This window comes from Etheostoma spectabile, chromosome 4 (genome assembly GCF_008692095.1).
Source record: "Etheostoma spectabile isolate EspeVRDwgs_2016 chromosome 4, UIUC_Espe_1.0, whole genome shotgun sequence".
In the NCBI taxonomy this organism is placed as follows: domain Eukaryota; kingdom Metazoa; phylum Chordata; class Actinopteri; order Perciformes; family Percidae; genus Etheostoma; species Etheostoma spectabile.
Window position 1 is genome coordinate 9,933,316 of NC_045736.1, and position 23,423 is coordinate 9,956,738.

General features: G+C 40.3%; 2 protein-coding genes across 3 annotated transcripts; one reads left to right on the forward strand and one right to left on the reverse strand.

The window, feature by feature from the left end:
• Positions 1–990: 990 nt before the first annotated feature.
• Positions 991–4,547, forward strand: bcdin3d (BCDIN3 domain containing). Its single transcript, XM_032514172.1, has 2 exons — positions 991–1,244; positions 2,126–4,547. The coding sequence occupies exons 1-2, from the start codon at positions 1,041–1,043 to the stop codon at positions 2,672–2,674; spliced, it is 753 nt and encodes a 250-aa protein (XP_032370063.1). The 5' UTR covers positions 991–1,040; the 3' UTR covers positions 2,675–4,547.
• Positions 3,102–22,893, reverse strand: ppp4r1l (protein phosphatase 4, regulatory subunit 1-like). 2 transcript variants are annotated; one of them, XM_032514167.1, is made up of 20 exons: positions 22,624–22,893; positions 21,012–21,056; positions 20,403–20,532; positions 14,559–14,665; positions 14,228–14,370; positions 13,874–14,020; positions 13,072–13,179; positions 12,348–12,413; positions 12,010–12,168; positions 11,654–11,778; positions 10,913–11,373; positions 10,504–10,817; positions 10,014–10,100; positions 9,669–9,854; positions 7,611–7,772; positions 7,240–7,340; positions 6,839–6,959; positions 6,519–6,653; positions 5,799–5,940; positions 3,102–5,186 (listed from the first exon to the last, which is right to left on the reverse strand). In XM_032514167.1, the coding sequence occupies exons 1-20, from the start codon at positions 22,628–22,630 to the stop codon at positions 5,041–5,043; spliced, it is 2,892 nt and encodes a 963-aa protein (XP_032370058.1). In that variant the 5' UTR covers positions 22,631–22,893; the 3' UTR covers positions 3,102–5,040. The 2 variants fall into 2 exon arrangements, with proteins under 2 accessions (XP_032370058.1, XP_032370057.1); XM_032514166.1 differs by having other exon boundaries at positions 10,913–11,412; positions 22,624–22,891.
• Positions 22,894–23,423: the final 530 nt, after the last annotated feature.

Consider the following 23,423-nt stretch of genomic DNA (forward strand, 5'->3'; position numbering starts at 1 on the left):
AAAAGAGTAAAATGTGCCTTTAACAACCTGAAAAAATTTCAATATATCTTTAAATTTAAGCCCTTAATTTTAAAATCCTACATCAGAATGCTCCTATATTACCTGAGTGACACACTGGATATGTGTTGTCTCACCCAGACTTGGAATGAAGCTGACTTAACAGGAGGATTTTGTTTTACACTTGCCTGAAATAAGAGTATAATATGGCTTTAATAGCCTGAAAAAGATTAAAAACATGGCATTAATTAGACATTTAAGGGTTTAATTTTAAAATACTACATCAGAATGGTCCTATATTACCTGAGTGACACACTGGATATGTGTTGTCTCACTCAGACTTGGAATGAACCTGGCTTAACAGGAGGATTCCGTTTTTGAGTAGCCTGAAAGAGATTTAAAATATATTATTAATTAGACCTTTAGGGCTTTAAATTTTAAAATCCGACATCAGAATGGTCCTATATTACCTGAGTGACACACAGGATCTGTGTTGTCTCACTCAGACTTGGAATGAAACTGGCTTTACAGTAGAATTCCTTTTTAGAGTACCCTGAAAAATAGTATAACATGGCTTTAACAGCCTGAAAAAGATTTAAAATATAGCATTGATTAGACATTTCCGGCTTTATTTTTAAAATGTTATTTCAGAATGCTCCAATATTACCAGAGAGTCACATTCAATATGTGATATCTCACCCAGACTTGGAATGATCCTGGCTTAACAGCAGGATTCCTTTATAGAGTAGCCTGAAAAGAGTAAAATATGCCTTTAACAGCCTGAAAAAGATTTAAACTATAGCATTAATTAGATATTTAAGGCTTTAATTTTAAAATCCTACATCAGAATGGTCGGATATTACCTGAGTGACACACTGGATATTTGCTGTCTAACCCAGAGTTGGAAGGAACCTGGCTTAACAGTAGGATTCCGTTTTAGAGTTTATTCTAAACCGGAAACTATAAACAACGAACAAAAATGTCCCTAAATGATTGCAGCACACGTTTCCAACCGGAAGTATTTTCGAGGCGCACACTTTACAATGGCAACATGTTTGCAGAGTAGCGGTGATATTGATGAAACTAACGATCCAGGAGCCGCTCCCTATGGCAACTTTATAAACTATTACACCTTCAATCCTCCGGATAACCGTTTGAGCCTGATTCCAGCCACATTACTCCAGGATTTAGGTTATGGAGACGGCCACGAGACCACACTGATCCTGGACGTGGGGTGTAATTCCGGGGTATGTGACTCAGGGACATTAAAATGTATATTTAACCATTTGGACTGAAATATTCTCTTAATTTAACTCAAACTTATCCTTTAGGAAGATAGGACTTTTCACGTGTTTCGATAACATTACACACAGAATGTAACATAACTTTATAGTCTGAGCTTTCTGAATCAAATCTCTAATGTATTTTGCATACAAATATAGTGGTGGTGCCACCAAGTTTGTAACGCTTCATTTAATCAAGTACTGTACTTTAGTACAAGCTTGAGGTACTTTACCTGATTATTTTTCATTCATATTCCTTTCATGCTACTTTAACTTCTACTCCACTATTTCAGAGTGAAATATTGTACTTTTTACTTCACTACATTTATTTGGCAACATTAGTTAGGCTATCAGTTACTTTATGGATTGTGAATGCAAAATAAAATCAACTATTAAATGATATAATATTATGGATTAATATAAATTATATATTATTATAAAGTAGTTAGTTGAAATTAGCCTTTCCCAGCTGCAATAGTATGATACCTTCACGTTAATATATAGTATAAGTTAATCTAGTCTTTATAGGCCTATATTGTTCTGAAATGTGCGCCATCTTGTATAATTTTACTTTTGTGCATTTGTATGCTTATCCTTACACATGAGTACGATTTTGATGCAGGACTTTTACTTATAACACATTTTTTACACTGGGGTTTGCTACTTAAAAAATTGCAGTAGTTCTTCCACCACTTTCTTTACCATAATGCACATGGTGATCCAGTATGACATATTGCATCTTGCGAGACACAATTTTGAATAGAATTTTAAATAAAGTTGTCTATATTTATTTTTTGTAGTAAAAGCTGTCATTTCTCTTCTCCCTCCCCCACTGTGTGTGGCAGGAACTGAGTGCAGCCTTTTACAAGCATGTAATGCAGGAGTCTGTGTGCCAAGAGTCAGATAAGTGGAAAGTTAATCTCCTTGGCTTCGACTTGGATGAGCTCCTCATTCAGAGGGCTCAGCAGAACAACCCTCTGCCTCGCAGCATCTCCTTCATCCCCCTGGACATCACTAAAGACACTGACCAGCTGCAGGATTACCTGGACCACCACGGCTGCTCCCACTTCCACCTGTGTCTGTGCCTGGCTGTTACCATGTGGGTCCACCTAAACCACGGAGACGCCGGCCTGCTGCAGGTGCTCTCTCGCCTGGCCTCCATCAGCCAGCACCTCCTGTTGGAGGCGCAGCCCTGGAAGTGCTACCGCTCTGCGGCCCGGCGGCTGAGGAAGCTGGGCCGCTCGGACTTTGACCACTTCAAGACCCTGAAGATCCGTGGGGACGTAGCAGAACATGCCCGGGAGCACCTGGAGAGAAACTGTGCCATGGAGCTCATCCAGAGCTTCGGCAGCACTACATGGGATCGCAAGCTGCTGCTCTTCAAAAAGAGATGAAACTGAAACGACATCAGTTATCATATCCCGCTGCACCTAAGCTGCAGGGACAGGATCAGGAAGACCAAAGAAATCAATGTTGGGAATGAGAGAAAAGTAAAGTTAATTTGTTTAGTTGACAATAATCTGCAATGATGATGACAAGGTCAAGTCACTCACACACACAATCAAACTGGATAAATTGTTGCAACTCTAAAAGAAAAAGGGGGGCAAGCAGTAGCACATTTAAAACCTTGAATTAGTTTTTGAATTGTGTATTAATTAAAATGCGGTTAACCTGGCTAAACAACTGTTTACTTTATGTATACAATCATGAAATGATAAAACAGTTATTATCAAGCAGCTACATCTTTCTGTATCAGCGCTGCCTGAACCACAGTGCACATAATGCAGAACTAGAATACGAAACTTAAGCACAACATGTTCCTTTTCATCATTTTAATTACAGAATACTAAAAATAACATTACATAAAATGTCTTTTTAAAAGAAACCATTGAATATTACAAAGGTTGTAAATTTTGTAAAGTTAGGATATAAAATCTTTGAACAGTGGTGCATAATTGAAAAGAAAAATAATTTTCATAAAATGTATATATTAACTGTTCTACTACATAAAAAATGAGATGGACACAAATCGCAGACAGACGAGATGAGTAGACACCGCCATTACCGCAGTGAGCTCTCCTTTCAAGGGAAGAAAGACTTGAGATGCACAGCACACACCACAATCAGCTTAAGTTCTCAAATTATGTCTAGTTTCAAAAAAGAAGAAAAAAGGGGTTACCATTTACAACAATAAACAAAAAAGCTTCAGAGACTACAAAAGTGACTTGGTGACTTCTCCCAAAATGTATCACATCTCAAATCAGTAAAAACCTGACTAAACTGGCCTTGGTTTCATAAACACTAACCGTTTCCCACAGGTTTAAGCTGTACAAAAGAGTTGCAAAATGTTGAGAGGCCTCATACTTAAAATCATTCCATCAAGACAGGGAAATAATGATGCTGATGAGCTGCCTCTCAGTCTCATCACACATCCGTTCCTATAACCTACTGTACAACTGGTCAGTCAGATCCACTGAAAGTTACCATGGTCACAAATCATTATCAGGTCAACCTTGAGGAATTGGAAGAGACTATACACAAGGGGGGGGGGGACATGCATAATCGAACAATGTGCTTGCTTTCTTCCACTTCTTTCTGAGATTTACGTCACCCTGTGTCACTTTGTCATGAGCCCTTAAGATGTTTTAGTCAACACCAAAGAATCACCCGTCGAGGATATTCAGAGCCCGCTTGAACCGTGGATGTCCCTCTACATGTAAGCCACACTGGCCAGTCGTGTCCAAACAGAGGTATTTATTTGTCCCCTGCCATTTGGGAGACGGTTTGTGTCACATTATTGGTAAACAGACACGAGGGGAGCAATCAACGGTTTATTAAGGTGTTCTTTTAAGATATGGGTTTAATCAAGAGTTACGCTGAGTGGCAGAATCACTGTTCCTTCTGTGCAGCAGTAGTGGTTTCAGTGGCCCATGAAGACCAGGTGGAGAAATGCAGAGAAAGAGTGAAGAGAAGGTAGAACGGAAACAGACGATAACCCAGAGGACATCTCAGAAGACAAAGGCCGTCTGAGACAACAGCGGCATTTACGAGGAAATGAGGCGAGAGACACCAGCAGAGCTACTTGGTTTGGCTGGTCTGTTGCTCAGACAGCTGGAGTTTTTTTTCACCAGGGATCCAGGAGCTGCTGCTTATCATGTAAGCTAATAATGCTGTTTAGGTTTAGATGAGTCCCCCTGAGTTAGTGCACACGTCAGAGTCAGGCAGGCCTTGCCCGCTTGTTCGTTAAGAAGAAATCCACAAAGAGAGCCGGAAAAAAAAAAAAAATTCAATTCAGCAATTTTATATCAAGCTTACAATTAGCTTTGGAGAGAAAGAGCGTGTCGTAGTTTTACAAGTCTGTGATCGGGAAAGGATTGGGTCGATGCTAGTGTGGAGGAGGGTGAGGGAAAATTCAGGCGTCAATACGGCTGCTCCCATAAAGTGGGGCAGCTAACCTCTGAGTCCTGCTCATTTTCTGAAAACTCCGAAAAGTATTCATTTTGTATCGCGAATGCAATGTGCGCTACGTAGTGCTCAACCAGAGGCCGGGTTGTGTTGTTTGAGCACGCTCATGCTTTCATCTTTTAATCTGATCATCTGACATGATTCCCAAGTGGTCGTTGGTGCATGTCTGCCCAGCAGGCGAGTGGTTGGGGATCTGGTCAGGTGCTGGTGTTGCAGGTTGCGCTGACTGTGCGTCAGTCAGACAGACAGGTAGGTAGACAGGCAGGTGGGCTATAATAGGACTCAGGAGCTGAGGCTAAATCAAGGGAGCTGTGTCCATCAAGCCTTTATTGGGGTCCAGGCTGGCAAAGAAGCGGACGTCCCGGTCCTTGTCGGACTGCAGAGCCATCACAGTCTCTTCCAGCTCGTCAGAATAGGCACAGCAGGGCTCCTTGAAGTAAGCTGTACACAAAACACAAGACTCAAGTAAAAACCCACCATCAAAATGCTACGGGATACGTGTAATGGAGAGAAGAGGCAGAGCATTTGTTTGAGGCAATATTCTGTATTGTTCTTATTATAAGAAAATCCCATTAGAAACCAAGTGACTTGATCATACTAATTAGTATTGTTATCCAATGCCTGATATAACTTATTCCTCACCTCCATTGTTGTCCATTAGACAGACACTGGCTCACGTTTTCCTTCATTTCACATGGGCAATATACTGTAGATTATTTTGAGTTGATCCCACATTCACCTTCTTGCTGCCACAAATACTTGCTAGAGCAACAAATCCGCAGCAGAAAATAGCCCGCAACAAATGCAACAAAACCGTACCATTTGCTCAAAGCTACAGTGTTTAGCGGTTTTAAGAAATAACTTTAAAAAATGAAACTATTTATTTGTGACCGGTTTTAAAAAGATTTACTTCTTGAATGAGAATCAGTTGAAAAAGAATTGAACACAGTCAATTTTGGTGAACTAATTTGTTGGCAATAACAAAAATACAGGATATCGTCAGCCTTATCCTTAAAAGACAACATCAATCATTAAGTTTATTTAAATTTTTACCTTTCTCCATGACACTCTGTCGTAGAGCCTTGGCCACCAGTACGCGGACATTGGCCACCGGGTCTGAGGACAGGCTGAGCAGGCTGGGCAAGAGGTGCTGGCCAAACTGCTCCATGGGCATGCAGTCCTCCTCCACTATGGCCTACAGTCAACACAAAGTCACACAGACAGGCTGAGTTAGACAGCTAACCTAAGACAGGAAGAAGGGAGTCAAGAGGCATTTTATGAATATGAATCTCTGTCACAAGTGCTGACAGATCAACAATGTAATCAAACAGAGATGTTGACAAACTCATGAACTAATAGTTCTCCTCTACAGTATTACTGTAATACATAGCTGCAGCGCTTCTCTGTCATCAGGTTGTCTAACATGAACATTACATAGAAAACAGTATAAAAGCATAAAGTACTATTCTTAAGAACATATTTCACCTTTACTCATGACAATGTAAATCCAGAAGCTTAAGAATCTTGAAAATGTTTTTAAAGAGAAATTAAAAGGAAATGGCATTAACAATGTTCCAAGAATCATAAATGGGATCCTTGCTCTGCCCTTCAACTTCAGAGAATAATTAATTTGCCATTTCATTTTCCCCATTGTAACTTGGACAACCATCAGACAAGCAATCAAAGAGGTACACAGCTATTAAGGGAGTTGAAAAACATATAAAGAGACAACACTGCTGCTTCACAAATTCCTGCTAAGTTAGAGTTACAGACCTGGCAGATAAAGGCAAAGGCCTGTCGTCCCACCCACTTGGGACAGTGGCAGAACCTGACGGTGAGCTCATTGATGAAGTTCAGGCCCAGATCATCGGCCCCACATGCATACAGCTTCTGAAGGATCTCTACAACCTGAGATCACAAGACGTGATAACACACTTTTAAAAATAAGATTTAAAACTGCAGTTAATCTATAAAAAAAAAAAATGCAAATTTGTGTTTGAGGTGGTTAAGATTTTGTCAACAAGTCAGAACATTAATCACAAACCTACAACACGTACGACTATCATCAAAAACAAATTCAATAATGTACTTACCAGTTTGTATGAGATCCACCTGACCTCTGAGACTTTGTCAGAGCAGAGTGTGAGGGCTATCTGTCTGAGGTAGTCAAACACGTCATTGTGGCTGTACAACTCTATGATCAAGATCAACTGCCTGGAGGGCAACAGCGAGAGACAGAGAGAGAGAGCATTACAGTCAGGCAAACATGCACACTTTCCTATAAATAGAAGTACAATATAGTGAAATACAAAAGGGTCGCAATTTGGAAATAAACCGTTTAGGTGATACTGTAAATTTACTTGAGAACCCACATAGTGTTACGAGAGCAGAATTCAGCCGTGCCATAGTGTCTATGAGCAAGACACCAATCTGGATGAAAGAGTCTGTTAAAATCTAAAACGTAATTATTTCTCAATTGGAAGAGGAGACATACTCTGCCAGCTCATATCTGAATCTCCAGTTACGGCTGTTGTCCGTCACCATGAATTCCTGCAGCTGGTACAGGTATTCTCTCCTCTTGTCTGCGTGCAGCAGCTGCAACAAGAGGATGCACATAAACCATTTAAGTTATCTAGTACAACCTGTAAAGCAATCAACTGTGATTTTCTTCTTTAACCGGAAAGCAAAACTACTACTTTTGTCTTTATCACAACAGCAGTGCTGAAATCTAATGTCCCAAACTGAAATGTATTGCCTCCTGCTCTGTAATGCTCAAACAATATGTAACAAGACCAAACTTACTTATGTTATTGTCAAAAAGTGTTCTCACACTTGGATTTGCAATATATAAATCTATAATCTCACTTTGAGGAAGTCGTAGAGGTGTTTGAGCACGCCAATGCGGACCTCGTCCAAGTCTTTGAGGAAACCATTGAAGATAGGCACCAGATCAGCTGCTGTCAGCTGGTCTCCCAGGATAACTGCCAGCTCGTGGATGGAGAAAGCCAGCGTACGCCGCACTTTCCACTGCAATTGTGAGGGAAAAGAAACACACACACAAGGATTAAATCACCAGTCGTGAAAAAAACCTCCTATATTGCTTCTTAAATAGGAAAACAACCATTATTGGTTTATTTACATTTACTGATATTGTTTTTACTGAGAAACCAATTATCTGAACCCCTCCAATGACTGGTCTGAATCCATTGTACAGTGCAATGATGTCATGCCAACACAATGGTATTCAGTGCAGTGATGAAGTAATGACTGTGTGACTGAGTGCTGTCACACCATCTCTGCTGCTGTTAAGTAAAGCAACGTTTCTCTTAGCGCAGGCAGTTAAACGTGTTATTAACAGTGTCAATGCAAACCCATTTTAACAGCGTACATTTTTTTAATCGCAAGATTGGCGTTCTTTTTAGCCTAGCAAACTTTGTACGTTTTTTTCCACATGCTGTTGCAACAACTAGTAACATTAGAAAAACTACAACACCACACCGGATCTAGCTAGACCGGAAACAAAACAGGCACGCCGCACACACGTTGTTTGGGCTTGCAAGTCGGCCAAAGAGTAGTAACGTTACGTTGTGAGTGGATGGCGAGCGCAAGACGCTGAAATGGATGCTAATAAGATTCTGGATGGAAAGTTTACTTTTTAAAAGTTGCCAAATGGTTCCATTGACAAGACCAAAGTGATTTGTGTGTTTTGTCGTCGGGAATTGAGCTATCATCGCAGCACATCCAGTTTGAAATCCCACTTGATGGGCAAGCACACAGGTGACGCAAATTCCCCTACAATGCATTATTTTCACTATTTTATTGGTGGACAGTGTTGCAATGTGGAGAGATTATTTGCTCCAAGTGAGAATGTTACGTGTGAAATTGAACACTACAGTAGGCTGGATGCCAATGTTTTTTCAATAAAAAAAAACATTTGCACAAAGCAAGCCGATCCACTTTTCCATTGATAAGAGCATTAAAATGAGGGGAAAAAAAGGGACAAAAAGAAATCAAGGGACGTTTAGAATAGATAAAATTGTGTGCTTGATTGCAAGTTAACTATGACATTAATGCAATTAAATATTTTAATCGTTTGACAGCACTAGTTTCTTTCCCTCGTAGAGTTCCCTTTCTTGCTCTTCAAGCAATGCATTTGTACATGTGTTAGGTTACTCAAGTCCAGCCAAAAACATGAAGAAAAAAAACAACATGCATTGTTGTGAATAGGTTTCTTATGAACATGGTTGAGAGATTTTCTGGCAAAACCTTAAAACAATTAACCCTCACTCCCTTTACTAGCTTTAATACCGAAATATACAAACAAAGATTACATACATGGTAGTTGCAACAACCAGAAGAAAAATAAGTCATTCAATCTACTTTGGTCACTCATTTGTGTCAATTAAACAGTACATTCATTGCATTGTTTTATAAAAGACTTTGTTATCTTGTGATTATCCACTTTGTTTTCTTGTGTAACACATAATTAGGTCATGTCATGCTACGTCATTTAGCTTCGATAACCATGTAATTTTAACAGCCATGCCAATAAAGCTAAGTAGAGTAATTCAATAGTGCAATTACAAAGACCAACTTTTTGGAAGATATTTAGGGCAAAATAAATTTCCTACACTTAAAACAATAAAATCCAATAAAAAGGTATAATAATACATTTAACACATCTTAATCAATTTCAAATGCTACACCAGTTCATGATGACTACATTACATATGACTATATGTAAAAATCATCTCAGGACAAAAGTCCTAGAGCTTCGAAATCCAAACAAATTAAATATTTTAAATTAAGCTTTACATTAAGAGAGGGGCTCATATTTCTTCACGCGATTCAACACTCCTTTTGGAATCAAACAGCTAATCTAACCCCACATTTCCTTTATCATTTTCCCATTTCTCTGCCTACCTGCACATCAGTAGCGAGGGTTTCATATGTATCCTTGAGGCAGTGCCAGTTCTGTCGTCCCAGAGTGAGCGCTACCCCCGGCAGGCTGAAGGCACAGTGTTTGGCTATCTCTGTATCCACTGTCTGGGCCCGAGCCGGGTCAGTCATAGAAAGGTACTGATCCAACAGCTGCTGGGGGATGACATTCTGGAGGTGGGGGGGGAGAGATGAAAGAATATGATGAACAAACAGGAAACTGGGTTGCACAGGGAGAGGGTATTTGATTATACATGTCTGTGCCAATCAATACCCACTGTGAGGTTCTGATCAATATTTCCCAGATGTATGATAGAAGTGCTGACTGACCTGGATTTTGGGCTTATCCTCAAACACTGGGCTGTGAGCAGAGTCTCCCTTTCCATCCTCCTCCACACTCTCAATTAGTTCAGACTCCTGAGGAAAATACAAATACACACACATTAGGGAACAAGCCAACTCACCACACATTAAAGAAGCTGAAATGTCTTGTCACTCTTCTGAAAAACACACCCAAGCATTCCTAATGAACTACATTAGCTAAGTTTTTAATGTTAAACTCATAATTACTGTTGTTTTTTTTCAAACTTTGACTTACATTGTTGATTTAGACAAATATATAGAAATATTTAAGATTTGAAACCAAATTTAAAGCACACAGAGAAATATGTTGCTGAGCTATAAATCAAAACTTACACTCATTTACTCATTGTGTTAAGTATAAATCCAGCTTTGAGTCTATGTGGTTACTGAGTATATCTGTTACACCATATAACAACAGTTGACATAACACACTGCAAAGATCTGAATAGTCTCATACTAAAATAGGGGAGCCAGGAGGAGACTCTTCCTGGTCCTCCAGGGTCTCTGTCTGCGTCTCTTCGTCCCCTTGCTCCTGGACAGGGCTTGACTCTGAGGCTGGAGAAGTTTCTATCGTTTGCTCCTCTTCTGTGGGACTCTCTTCCCTCTCAGACTGAACCTCCACAGATTTGCTCTCCACGGACACACGGTCGATGTTGTCCTCGGGCTGCTCTTGTGGCTCGGGTTCAGTCAGGCCGTCATCTGTCGGGCTGTCATCTTCTGGGCTGTCGAGCTGAGCTGCCTTTAGAGCCGCTGACAACACCTGGACTTGAGCTGGATGTAAATTCACATGCACAGCTCAATCTACATGCCAATACATTGCCAAAAGTTTACAGCTCATCTTATGTAATCTGGTTCTGTATACCCACCTTGTACATCAGGGTCATCCATGTGCGGTTGCAAACAGTCCAAGACTTTCTGGATCTGGTCACTGGTGGCTTTGCCAGGGCTGGGCTTGGAATCAGGACAATCAAGTTCCTCTTTCTCCTCTTCCTCTATCACTTCCTCTGATTTTTGACAATTTAGCATCTCCAGTTCCCCACTGATGTCTGGTAAAGGAGATCTCCAATAATTGAAAGAATTAAAGTTCTCATCTGTCTGCTCTGTGTCTTTTGCGTTCTTAGCGTTGTTTGTAGTCGTAGGGTTAGTGTTGCTGTTTGAGAACGTGCGGATGAAGCCGCCACGCATCTCCCTGGGAACAGAAGTGTGGATGTCATCAAAGTTGTGCATTTCGTCACTGTCAGCTGTTGACACGTGCTCTGGGGACGGTGTGGCACGGCCGTCCTGGTTGGGAGGTGTGTGAGCGATGGTTCTTCCTGTGTGGCAGCCACTAATGTCGGAGCAGTTCAGAGAGTTTAGGGAGCAGTCGCTGAAATGAGAGTAATAAAATGTTTAGGAAGAGTCAGCTCATTCCTCATATCTAATACAGAATACAGGGAGAGAGGATATACTAAATTGTGTATTGCCAAAGCATATTGTTATAGTACTGCTTAAACACAGATAATAGAACTCTCTAAAATAAATAACAATGCAATTTCTGCCAAAGTTTGACCTGCTAAGATACATTATTCATTACAGATTCAGTGGTGATGAAGGTCACAAAGTCTTACCTGTCCAATGTACACCGGGGGACCTCTAGTAGGGCGCCATCCTCTCTGAAGTGAAAGCCTGTGCTTGAGGGATTGGCAAAGGTGGAGATGAAGCGTCCTAGAGACTGAAAGGCAGCCTGTCGCACCTAAAAGCAGGGCGGAGACATTTTCAGATTTTATGTTTTCAGAATGCCAGTTTGTTATAACTTTTACTAACCAGTATAATAAAGAAACAAGAAGATGCTTGCAGTGGCAAGGAAAAAAATACTTTCAGATATTAAGTAGCAATTTCTCGATTTTCAACATAGCTCAGAGGAAGTTAAACATAAATGTGCTTGTAATTTTATGCAATACAATTTTTCCTGTGTTTGTCTTACCCAGCGAGACTGGTCACTGATGAGGCTGATGAACAGGGGGGACAATTTTGCACGTCGCACCTCTGGGGAGGTAGAGTTGGAGACCATCATGAAGCACTCAGCACAGGCTTTCCTGATGCCCCACAGACTGTCTGAGCATAGATCAAAGAACTTGGGCATCTAAAAAGAAAAAAAATATATAGGTCAGAATAATTTGAAACTATTATTGAGTGTTTGAACTGTGAAGAGATTTTACCAATAAGTAAGAGTTTAAACAATGTTAAACTATCATGCTAAAAGAATGAAATGGAGTTGTGGTTTCAAAGATTTCCAAGACAAAAAGTCTTGGAGCTTCTCACCAGTAGTTTTTCTGTGGCCTCCTGACCCACAATAGAACAAAACTCTCCAAAATTAGCGGCACAGACCTGTAATACACAATACAAACATAATAATGAACAACAAGGCAAAGTTCAAATGCCAAAACAACAAACTCCACAGATTACAAGGTTACAGATTAACTTTGTGCAAAAGAATACCAACAACACATAAAAAAGAAAGGTTTCACACATTCTGGCAGCTAGAGTATTAACAGAGAAGAAACAATGAATGGTGGTGATTTTAAACAGTTAACTGATCATATTTTTATTTACATGCAGTTTTGGGGGATAACAATTCTAGATCCCATTTCCTATAGCTCTTACTTATGTAGACAATCTAATTTAAATTTATTATAAACACATTAATAAATACAATAAACACTACTTAGTTACAATAGTTCTACCAGTAAAAGAGTTCAGATCATTAAAATAAATATTCCTGCTTTCAGAGGATTTTAAAAATAACAATTTGACCACCTTTGCAGTTCCTAAATACCCTTCCCCAACTAGCACCAGTTATGCCAGAGAATTAATATTCCTCACAGAAAACAACAGTATAGTGTAGACGAAGGTGATGCGCAAAACAGAATTAAGGCTGGCTCAGAGTGTTATTGAATTCATCCTGACACAATCAAAATAATTGTGGTGACTGCATACTTGACTTTTGAAGTGGAGGAAGAGATGAAAGGGATTTGGAGGTTTTTACCTTCCGGACTTGAAAGAGTCTGGCATCGCTGCACAGGTCACAGAAGCGTGGCAGTAGTAGATGCTCCACTGTGTCTTTGCTCAACATGGTGACAACTTTACACATGATCTGTAAGACAGACATATGGAAAGCATTTCAGTGCCATAATAAGTCAGATAATGCTTCAATAACATAACTATTCTGCACTAATGAAAGAAGTGAAAGATTTAAGCTGAAAGCTTTTGCGGAGAACTAAACAATGTGCCACAGAAGGAAACAATCGGGGTATAAAGAGTAGAAAGGGGAAAGAGGAAGCGTGTTGGTGTGTGTTCAAGGAGCAAGTCATGTGTTTTAGGAGGCTGAAACTGAATTGAGAAAACTTAGAATGTTAATCAGTGAATGGAATATAAATAAAATAGAATCGAAATAATGATTACAACTCTTAACTTTGATCCTTTGCATTAAATTTAAAATAAGCACAGCAAATTCAATTTAATTCATGAATTCAACAAATGCGTTTTTTTCAACTTTGACAGTTCAATAACACATGACAAATTACAGGTTATACAACTGGAAAACAATCTCTGAAGGCATCCATCATGTTACTTCAAAATAGAGGCCTTGTTTCTCCTTTGACTGGATCAGATAAAGGCCTTGACGGATCACAGTAAAGCAAGAAATTAAATCCACTGTGCCTCACTGCATTTTGTCTAGTACAATATAGTTTTCAGCTAAATTTCATTTAATCCTTATTCTCTGATAATAAATCTGACTTTTTTTTTCAATTAAATCACTTGCTTAAAAAATAAGAGAGGTTTCTTACAGCAACTGCTTCAATTTTGTAGTCATCGTCACTGCTGGGTTCTGTGAGGTCGAGCAGAACTGGACAAACTTTGGTCTCCATATCAGCTTTAGAGATGAGGCCTTGCTCCAACAAGACCAGCAGTGCTGCCTGGCTGGTCTTCCGCACCTGGAAAAGATTGAAGATGGAAGTCTTTCCCTCTTGGTGTAACTCTTTTCACTCTTGGTGTAAATAAATCTGACCAGTGAACTTTATTTTTTCTACATCTCCAATTTACTAAAAGTTGAGAAAGAGAGCTCATAGAAAATGACAAGTGGTAATTGTAAAAAAAAATAATTGTAAAATGAGTAGAAAAGTAGTACATTTGAAACCTACCTGGTTATTTGGATCAGTGAGATATCGGACTACAATGGGGACCAAGTATCTTGAGAAAGCTGCTGGAAAGTTGGGCCGGCTCTCGTGTAAGAACATGGCAATGTTAGGAACCTGCTCCATCAGTTCAGCTCGCACTGTGGGCTCTGAGTACATACATTTGAATATAAACTTAATGTACAAACAAAAAATGTGTGCATTACAGTGCAACAAGTGTTATGTGTTCATTGTGTTTGATTAAGATGTTTAAAAAGAGAAAAAAAGCACAGTCAAAAAGCGTAAAGATTATCTAGAGAAATCACTACTTAATTGATGAAAAGGAAAATTCATCTACCTCCATCTTCTGACATTCTGGCAACTGTCTCCATGACACTGATAAAGTCATTTTCATTGTCACTGAATTCTCGAAGCACATCAAGCAGGCCACGGGCCACGATCTGCCTAGGAAGCAACAGGAGCGTCAAGTTAGTAGACTGCCTGCCAATACCTACAAGTGCTGAATGCACAGAGCGTAACACACAGCACTGACATAGCTGTCAAGTGCATTACACACACACACACACACACACACACACACACACTTGGAAATGACAGGAGGGCTTGAACCCTACAAAGCCGAGAATTAAAAGCATGAAGACAGGAACTAAACAGATTATTGTGGCGACAACAGAGCTCTGTTACATGTTTGCAGACTAGGACTACGTGGAAAGTACCACATTAAATTCACAGATTACACAAATATATACAACAACCAATTCCAATGAAGTTAGGACGTTGTGTAAAACCTAAATAAAAACATAGTACAAGGATTTGCAATTCCTTTCCAATCTATATTCAATAGAATACACTAGGGTTGGGCAATGTCCCCTAAATTGGCAGACAATGTGTACAGTAAAACATTGCGACGGATGATGATATCATCGTTCGAAACAAAAAAGTAGCTTCGACTTAAAAGGGCCCTATCTTGCTGCGCAGCACAGCACAAAGCCCAGCTTAAATGTCTTTGCTAGTTTAAGACTGATGCAGAACTTTGTCAATTTCCTGTCCAGCGTCCATTGGCACAACCCTAGATTACACTACAAAGACAAGATATTTAATGCTCAAACCTATAAACTAATCATTTTTGGCAAATATTCACTCATTTTGAATTTGATGCCTACAACATGTTCCAAAAAAGCTGGCTCAGGGGCAACAAAAGACTGGAAAGTTGAGGCATGCTTAAAAAAAACAAAACAAGAACATCTACAGTCCAAAATTCATCAAAAGACTCAGAGAATCTGAAGAAACCTCTGCATGTATGCGGCAAGGCCAAACACCAACACTGAATTTTTTTTTTTTTAAACAATTATTTTGACAAATATTGTGACTGCGATATAATTTGCAATATTTGAGGGAATGATAATTTTTTTAATCCTTATTCTCCTTTTCATTGAAAAATATTAAAATCTAAAAAATAAAATGTATTTATGGTGTAATTTTTGTGAGACTCTGTACAAAACAAAGATGTTTTCTTTAGTCTGGAGGATACAATTTGTAGGCTGTGACATCTCCACAGCACCAATACCTCAATACTTCATTCAGAATGGTTTGACGCTTATTTTGCCTTTAACAAAAATGAGACCCACCTGCAATATTGTGCCAGATTGTTATCAGCGCAAAGTTCAAAAGTCAGCTTCTGTGATGGCATGGGGGGGGGTTAGTGCCCATGGCATGGGTAACTGGCACATCTGTGAAGGCACCATTAATGCTGAAAGGTACATGCAGGTTTTGGAGCAACATATGCTGCCATCCAAGCAAAGTCTTTTTCAGGAACGTCCATGCTAATTTCAGCAAGACAATGCTAAGCCACATTCTGCACGAGTTCTAACAGCGTGGCTTTGTAGTTGAAGAGTGGGGGTAATAGACTGTCCTGCCTGCAGTCCAGACTTGTCTTCCATTGAAAATGTGAGGGGCATTATGAAGCACAAAATACAATAAAAGGAGACCCCGGACTGTTGAGCCACTGAAGTCATACATCAAGCAGGAATGGGAAATAATTCCTACAAAACAACAATAAATTTGCAAAAACAAAACAATAATGTACAACAGTTTGAACATTAAATATCTTGTCTTTTTACTGTATTCAATTGAATATAGGTTAAAAAGGACTTGCAAAACTTTGTTTTCTGTTTTTATTTACATTTTACACAATGTAAAAGATGAAAACATCTTCACATCGCTTCTTTGACAAGAAGTGACATCGGTCATATGTCCTTGATAGTTCCACTAGGTTGCAGTCTGATTTTTCATCGTTGTGGTTCTTTTTTTAACTCTGTAAATAAGTATTATGAAAAGCTCTTTTAAATATCAATCAATCAATCAAAATTTATTTATAAGCACTTTCAATACCAGCCGGCATCCAAAGCGCTTTAACAAAATGAGTAAAATCACAACATACAACAGAAAGAGTAAACACAGAAACAATAAAATCAGAAAAGGTTACAAAGAAACAAAAGGATGAAATTGTCACACCACTGCTACGGATTAAAAGCCAGACTGAACAGATATGTTTTGATTTTGGACCTGAAAGAGTGACATCTGTAACAGTACGTTATCAGGGGGTAACTTGTTCCATAGTCTCGGGGCAGCAACTGCAAAAGCGATCACCCCACCGTTTATACCTGGACCTTGGGACTTCTAAAACCAACTGATTTGAAGACCGCAACGGACGGTTGTGTTCCCGCACAGTTAAAATTTCAGACAGATACTCTGGGCGAGACCATTTAAAGCTTTAAAAACAAACAATAAAATCTTAAAATCTATTCTAAAACGCACCGGGAGCAATGCAGGGTGTAGAGAACGGGAGTGATGTGGGGTCTGGGTGTATTTGTTAAAAAGCGAGCAGCAGCGTTTTGACAAGTTGAAGACGTGAGATGGAGGTCTGAGTCAGACCAACTAGAGGGCATTGCAGTAGTCCAACCTTGAACTGATAAAAGCATGAACGGCCTTTTCTAGGTCATGCCTGTTCAGAAAGGGTTTAACTTTAGCCGCAGGCGAAGCTGGAAAAAGCTCATTTTAACAACGTTACTGATCTGCTTGTCAAATTTCATGCTGCAGTCAAAAGTAACCCCAAGTTTTTGACATAGATCTGTGCAAGATGCCAGAGCTCCCAAACTCACAGCTGGCCATTCTGCATGCTGGAGTATAAAAATATACACTCCGTTTTATTATCATTCAAATTAGAAAATTGTCTGAAAGCCACAACTTAATATCAGCGATGCAGCTTAGCAGGGAATTTAGTGCAACACTGTCATTTGCTTTAATAGGCAAATAGATTTGCAAATCATCCGCGTAGCAATGAAATGACAGGTTGTGCTTCCCTATAATCGCCCCTAAAGGCAGTAAATATAAAGAAAACAGAATAGGGCCAAGGATGGATCCCTGTGGTACCCCACAAGAGAGAGGAGCAACTGACGAGGAGAGGTCACCAATCATAACAGAAAAACTCCTATTTGACAGATAGGAGCTGAACCATTTAAGTGCCAAACCTTTGATGCCTACACAATTCTCAAGGCGTGAGAGGAGGACTGCATGGTCCACTGTATCAAACGCCGCTGTGAGGTCCAAAAGGACTAAAACAGTAGGATTCCCGGCATCTACAGATAGGGCAATATCATTATGTACCCTCAAGAGTGCAGACTCAGTGCTGTGGCGTGATCTAAAACCAGATTGAAACTTTTCAAAAACACAGTTCAGTTGTAAAAAAACTTGTAACTGTATAAAAACAATTTTTTCTAAAACCTTTGAAAGAAAAGGCAGATGAGAGACTGGTCTAAAATTGGACAGCACTGTAGGGTCAAGACTAGTCTTCTTAAGTAGGGGCCTGACCACGCATGTTTAAAGGCAGCTGGGACAGAACCTAAAGTAAGACAGGAATTAAAAAGAGTAAGAAGACTCGCCCCAATGGTATTAAAAACCTCCTTCATTTTGGCGGGGACAATGTTAAGGGACAGTTGGTGGGTTTCATGTGTTGTAAACTCACTAAGTAACGTCAGAGAAACAGGCTTAAATTCCTCAAACACAGCTGAGTGTGTAGGAGAGCAGGTAAAAACACCTTAAAATTAGCACTGGTGATCTTCCATAGATGCTACTTCTCAATAAATAACCAAGAAATTTCTCACATGTACTGATTGACACATCTTCGGAGAAGAGGAGCATGGGTTTATGACAGAGTTAATAGTATTAAATAACAGTCTAGGTTCATGGCAACTGCTAGTTTGAAGAAGAGAGATGCTGCATCTTTGCCACTTACAGCACTCGGTATGTGGCTAGACTGTCCCTAAACACCCAGGGACACATGTAAATTGTCTTTTTTCCATCTTGTTCACTTGTCGGCAGTGTTGCCTTAGGGCTCTGTAGTGTCATTAGCCAGGGTCCGCCTTCGGTTTAACAGCTTTAGTCCGATAAGGGGCAATAGAGTCTAAAATGTCAGTGCTTGTGGAATGGAACTCAGAGAGAATGTTATCTGGGGAAGAGGGAAAGACCAGACCATTCTTTATGTAGAACTGTGAGCCCACAAACACAGATGCAAACTCTCCAGCTGAAGAGGAGGTGATGCAGCGGCGCCTAGAAGCCGAGGAGACAGGCTTAATAGCAGGAGGTGGAACACTGATCTCAAACCTGATGGGGAAGTGATCAGAGATACCAGTTTCAGTTATTTCTCCAAGTGAAACTGAAAGCCCATAGGAGATGATGAGATCCAGGGTGTGGCCTAGATGATGTGTCGGCCCTTCCACACATTGGTTAAGACCAAAAGAGTTCAAAAGTGTTTTAAAATCATTAGCAAGTGGGTTTGAGGGACAACACACATGGATATTGAAATCCCCATAAACCAGGAGTTTGTCGTATTTAGGAACAACATCCGCTAAAAACTCAGAAAATTCACAAATAAAATCTGTTGAGTTTGTGGTGGCGATAAACAAGTGCACACAACACAGGAGAATCCAAATCAGCCACAAACAGCTGAAGTTCAAAACATTAAAACTAAGTGAGGTAATAACCTGCAACTGAACTGGTCCTCGAATAGAGTGGCCAGCCCACCACCTCGACCTGAACTTGGGGAGATTGAGGAAAGAACAGCTGGGGGGGAGAGCTCCGAGAAGGCGCTGTCATCACCTGGTTTCAGCCAGGTTTCCGTCAACAACAGAAAGTCCAGGTCATTGGCCGTAAAAAAGTCATTCAATATAAAAGTCTTATTCGTGAGAGATCTAGTGTTGATCAGCGCCATGCGAATCGGGTGCCCTTCAGTCTGTTGGGATGCACGACTGAGCTGGCGGAGATTCCCGTGCACACAGCCTCGCTTGGGGCGCTTCCTGTTCCAGCAGCGGGGAGACGGGCACTCGAAGTCCGGTACAGTCTGCCGGAGCCACCGGTAACTGTATACCGGAGAAAGCCGTGGATTGCAACCGATGAACTCCACGGAAGATCGGACACATGGATGGCCTAGATCACAGGTGGAGGATGATGCCAGGTATGCTCTGAGCCTGACACGTACTCCTCCTCTCTTGCCGCGTCTCCTGCGGCGATTTTTGCGGAGCGGCAGACAGGGCTGACGCCTTAGGTAGGCCGGAATGGACGCCAGGAAAGGCGGCGGCGGCGTACCTGACTGACCGTCAGAGCCGTAGATCGAAACTTTCTCCGCAGACTTACATATACTTAGAAGAGTCAGGCGGTCATACACCAGCAGCGGTGACACACTTCGAGTGACAAACAGTAAAAACAGGCAAATCAACGATAATCCCAGCAGGGGTAAGCGGCGAGACACACACAGCGGCGCCATCTTTTGTATGATTTATAAAATAAAATGTATTAATATTATAAGCTCTGTAGAGATCCGTTTACGGTCAACCTCAGCTGCAGAAGCAGTTAGTTTTGCTTCATTTTATCTCTGAAAGCAAGCAAGCAACAGTGAATAACGAAAATGAAGAGTAATCAGAGTTCTAGTCAACTTCTTTGGAGGTAAAAAATAAAAAATTCTGCACTACAATACGGATCCCTTTTTGTTTACATTCCACTATATAATTTGACAATGCAGCCTCACTGCCTGAAAAAAACCATGAACATCCCATTGTCTGTCTGATATTTAGCCTTTTGTCTGTTTCTCAGAGTGTTGACAGCCTGGCTACGGGACTTCATTTACCTGTTGAAGACATTCTCACTGAAGGCATACTTCTCTAGCCTCCCAAGAGGAGTAAGGTTGTCTTGTCCTGCATCGAGGAAGGCTGTGATGCGGATTCCGTCGCACTCTGAACCATAGTCATCAAATCCAACTGCACCATGATGTAAAAAGAAAATTTTATTGTCACAAAAACTGAAACCTCATCTCTGAAGCACACAACTGATGCCTACAGAAAAACATTTGAATTGAGGGCTGACAGATCCACCACAGTGCCATGTTGATGAGGAGTCAGGCTAAATGCCACAAAGAAACTCAAATGTGTGAGTGTACCAGGAAGCCTCAGGTACAAGTTATTATTCTGTTTAATGTTTCAACAATAAATAAAGACTAGCTTTGCAGTATGACTGCTAATTATAGCATGGCATAAGACACTGAAATACTGTCGACAGCTTTATATATCATAAGGGTCAATGGGGTTTCCCAGAAAAAATGACATTTCTATATACCTCCCTGCTGAAAAGAGGAGGGGAAACAAAGTTCCACATACAAGAAATGAATCCATCAATTCAGGTTTTGTTTAATGTGGTTGTTGTGATGTTGTTAACAAATTAAAATAACCAAAGTACTCACAATCATCCAGATCATCATGGCCATCTTCAAAGTATAAAGATAGACCTGCAAGCATAGGGCAGTTAAGAGGGTGAATCCATGGTGCATAACGTGTCATCAATATAACATCATTCATGCCCCTTTAATTTTCCGACATGTGGATTATCTTCTGAGAAAGGCAAGTGTTGGGGAATAAAATTGCTGCTAATAAAAGCTTAAGGAACCTCTGATTACAGTGTGGTGTGGGCACTTTTCTGCTATACATTTATGTATCGTCTCTATGTTTTTTGCAGACATGAGACACCACCTGACTCCATTGCCTCAGGTGCAATTTTTCTATTTCATTTTTTGTACCAATTTTCTTGTCTCCTCACCTATTTATTGTCTCAATACCCTTTTTAGTTACCGTATACGTTTGGTGTATATATTATTTAGTAGCTTTATTTTTTCTTCGTGATTCATTTTGAATAACAGATGCCCATAATGTTTACGGTTTTATTTGCTCATCTATACTGCGCATCTGCCCATGCATTTTTGCTGCTGTGACAGTGTGTAATGTGTAACAACATCTTAATTTTTCACGGTGTAATTACACAGTGAAAAAATGTGAAAACATTTAATTTCCCCCCTGGGGATCATTAAAGTCCACGCTAATAAAATAAAGTAATTTGTTACTTTGCCTTAACTACAAAAAGTTACTAAGCCAGAGCTCTTCTAAAATAATTTCTAAACTAACTTAGTTGGTTGAAAATGATGCTTCGAGCTTGGCTTCCCAGTTCCCACTATCACGCAGTTCAAAGCGATAAACACAAACTAAGACATGTCAATGCATTACCAGATATTTGTGTGTGATAACGTCACTGATTTGTTTTCAATACCATTTCTGATTTGTTTTCAATACCACTCACACATAAAGATAGGACAATAACGCAGACTAGTGTAGTCAAAAGAAGAGCCTAGAAAGAAGTCCCAGAAGGAGAAGCATGTGCTGGGATAACCAGTGTCAGTGTTTACAGCTGGGCTGCAGGGGAATGTGCTCCAACTATAAAAACAACTCCTTTCTCGAAAAAAACACATTTAACGAAGTGTGAAGTAAACAACGCCACGTCTAGTTAAACACAAAAACCAAAACATGATGACAAAGAAATATTCCCTTTGTAATGGTAAAAAGGAGGATTTGGTCAGCTTATAGCTGGAAATGACTTTAGCAAATCGGCTAACGTTAGCTAGGTCAACTCGCTAGCCTTTGCTATGACAACAATTCGATAACAAACACGACTGAAAACATGCGGTACTGTCTAACTACAGAAGTGAGTGGTCATTTTAAAAAACGTACACAAGTACTGAGTAGTTATATGTTTAAATGTAGTCTCAAAGTCACACATGTCGATACCCATGAGTAGCTTTCTTTAGCTAGCTGGCTAGCAGTGCTAAGTTTGCTAACAAGGCTTGTCCAGCGCTTTCGCTTGACTTGGCTCGCCTTAGCTCGGTATTACACTGTGAATACCACAAATACAGCACAGTAAGAGCCTCTATTTTAAACACGTATACGTTGTAGACTACAATGCAGATTTTTAAGTTCCAACATAGCTTAAAAGTATTGAAGAACACACTGTTTTAAAAGTGCCATTACCTGCCATCTTGAGTATCGGCTCGGCTCAGCGGGCTGCCGTCCCGTGTGGGCTGTCACCACCGCACAGCTGTCACTCAAACGAGGCAGCAAACTACTTCCTGAAGGTACTTCCTGATGCTAGGATACACCGGTCAATTAACTTTTTAAACAACCCAAACCGATAACCGTTTCTCAGATTGGGCACAAACTCGACATAACTGGGCGTAAATACAGCCTGTGGGCAAATCTTTGACGACGCAGAAGTCAGCTTCCGATTCGTAGCTTCCGATTCAGCAGTTAAGGGGAAACTTAACGCTGAAGTTAGCTTCCGATTCGCAGCGCCAAATCGGCAGTTAAGGGAGAAATGACTTATATTGCTGAGCGACTGTGAGGCTTTCACAAATCTGAAGCGGCGTTTTAAATAAAATTTAGCCTCTGCGATAATACTGATTTGAAAAGTCTTGCTCTGTATAGTGGGTTTTGATCTAGACCTGGTCCACTATGGTCTACATGCAAAAATAATCAGTTAAATGTCCCTTTTTTTGCGATTTCACAAATTAAATAGTAAAGCTCTTACAAATCTGATAATGTGTTTTAAATAATATTCAGCCTCTTTTGGGATAGTTTTGTCCTGATTGGGCAATCTGGGAAGTGGGTTTTTGATCTAGAACCTGGGGCACGTACAACACACAACAGAGATGTTCAAATAACGGAGGACCGCTCGCTCAGCAATGTTGTTATGTTTCCCTTAACCGGAAACTAACTTCATCTTCCCTTAGGTGGCCACTTAACTGGCGAATCGGAAGCTAACTTCAGCGTTG

What these genes read in the sequence shown, in the direction of transcription:
- bcdin3d (XM_032514172.1), top strand. Translation starts at nt 1,041, where the DNA reads ATGGCAACATGTTTGCAGAGTAGCGGTGATATTGATGAAACTAACGAT. An exon ending in ACGTGGGGTGTAATTCCGGG is followed by an intron (nt 1,245 to 2,125) that starts GTATGTGACTCA and finishes TGTGTGTGGCAG; the next exon opens with GAACTGAGTGCAGCCTTTTA.
- ppp4r1l (XM_032514166.1), bottom strand. An exon ending in GACTCTTTCAAGTCCGGAAG is followed by an intron (nt 12,414 to 13,071) that starts GTAAAAACCTCC and finishes TGTGTATTACAG; the next exon opens with GTCTGTGCCGCTAATTTTGG. An exon ending in CCTTTGCCTTTATCTGCCAG is followed by an intron (nt 5,941 to 6,518) that starts GTCTGTAACTCT and finishes TGTTGACTGTAG; the next exon opens with GCCATAGTGGAGGAGGACTG.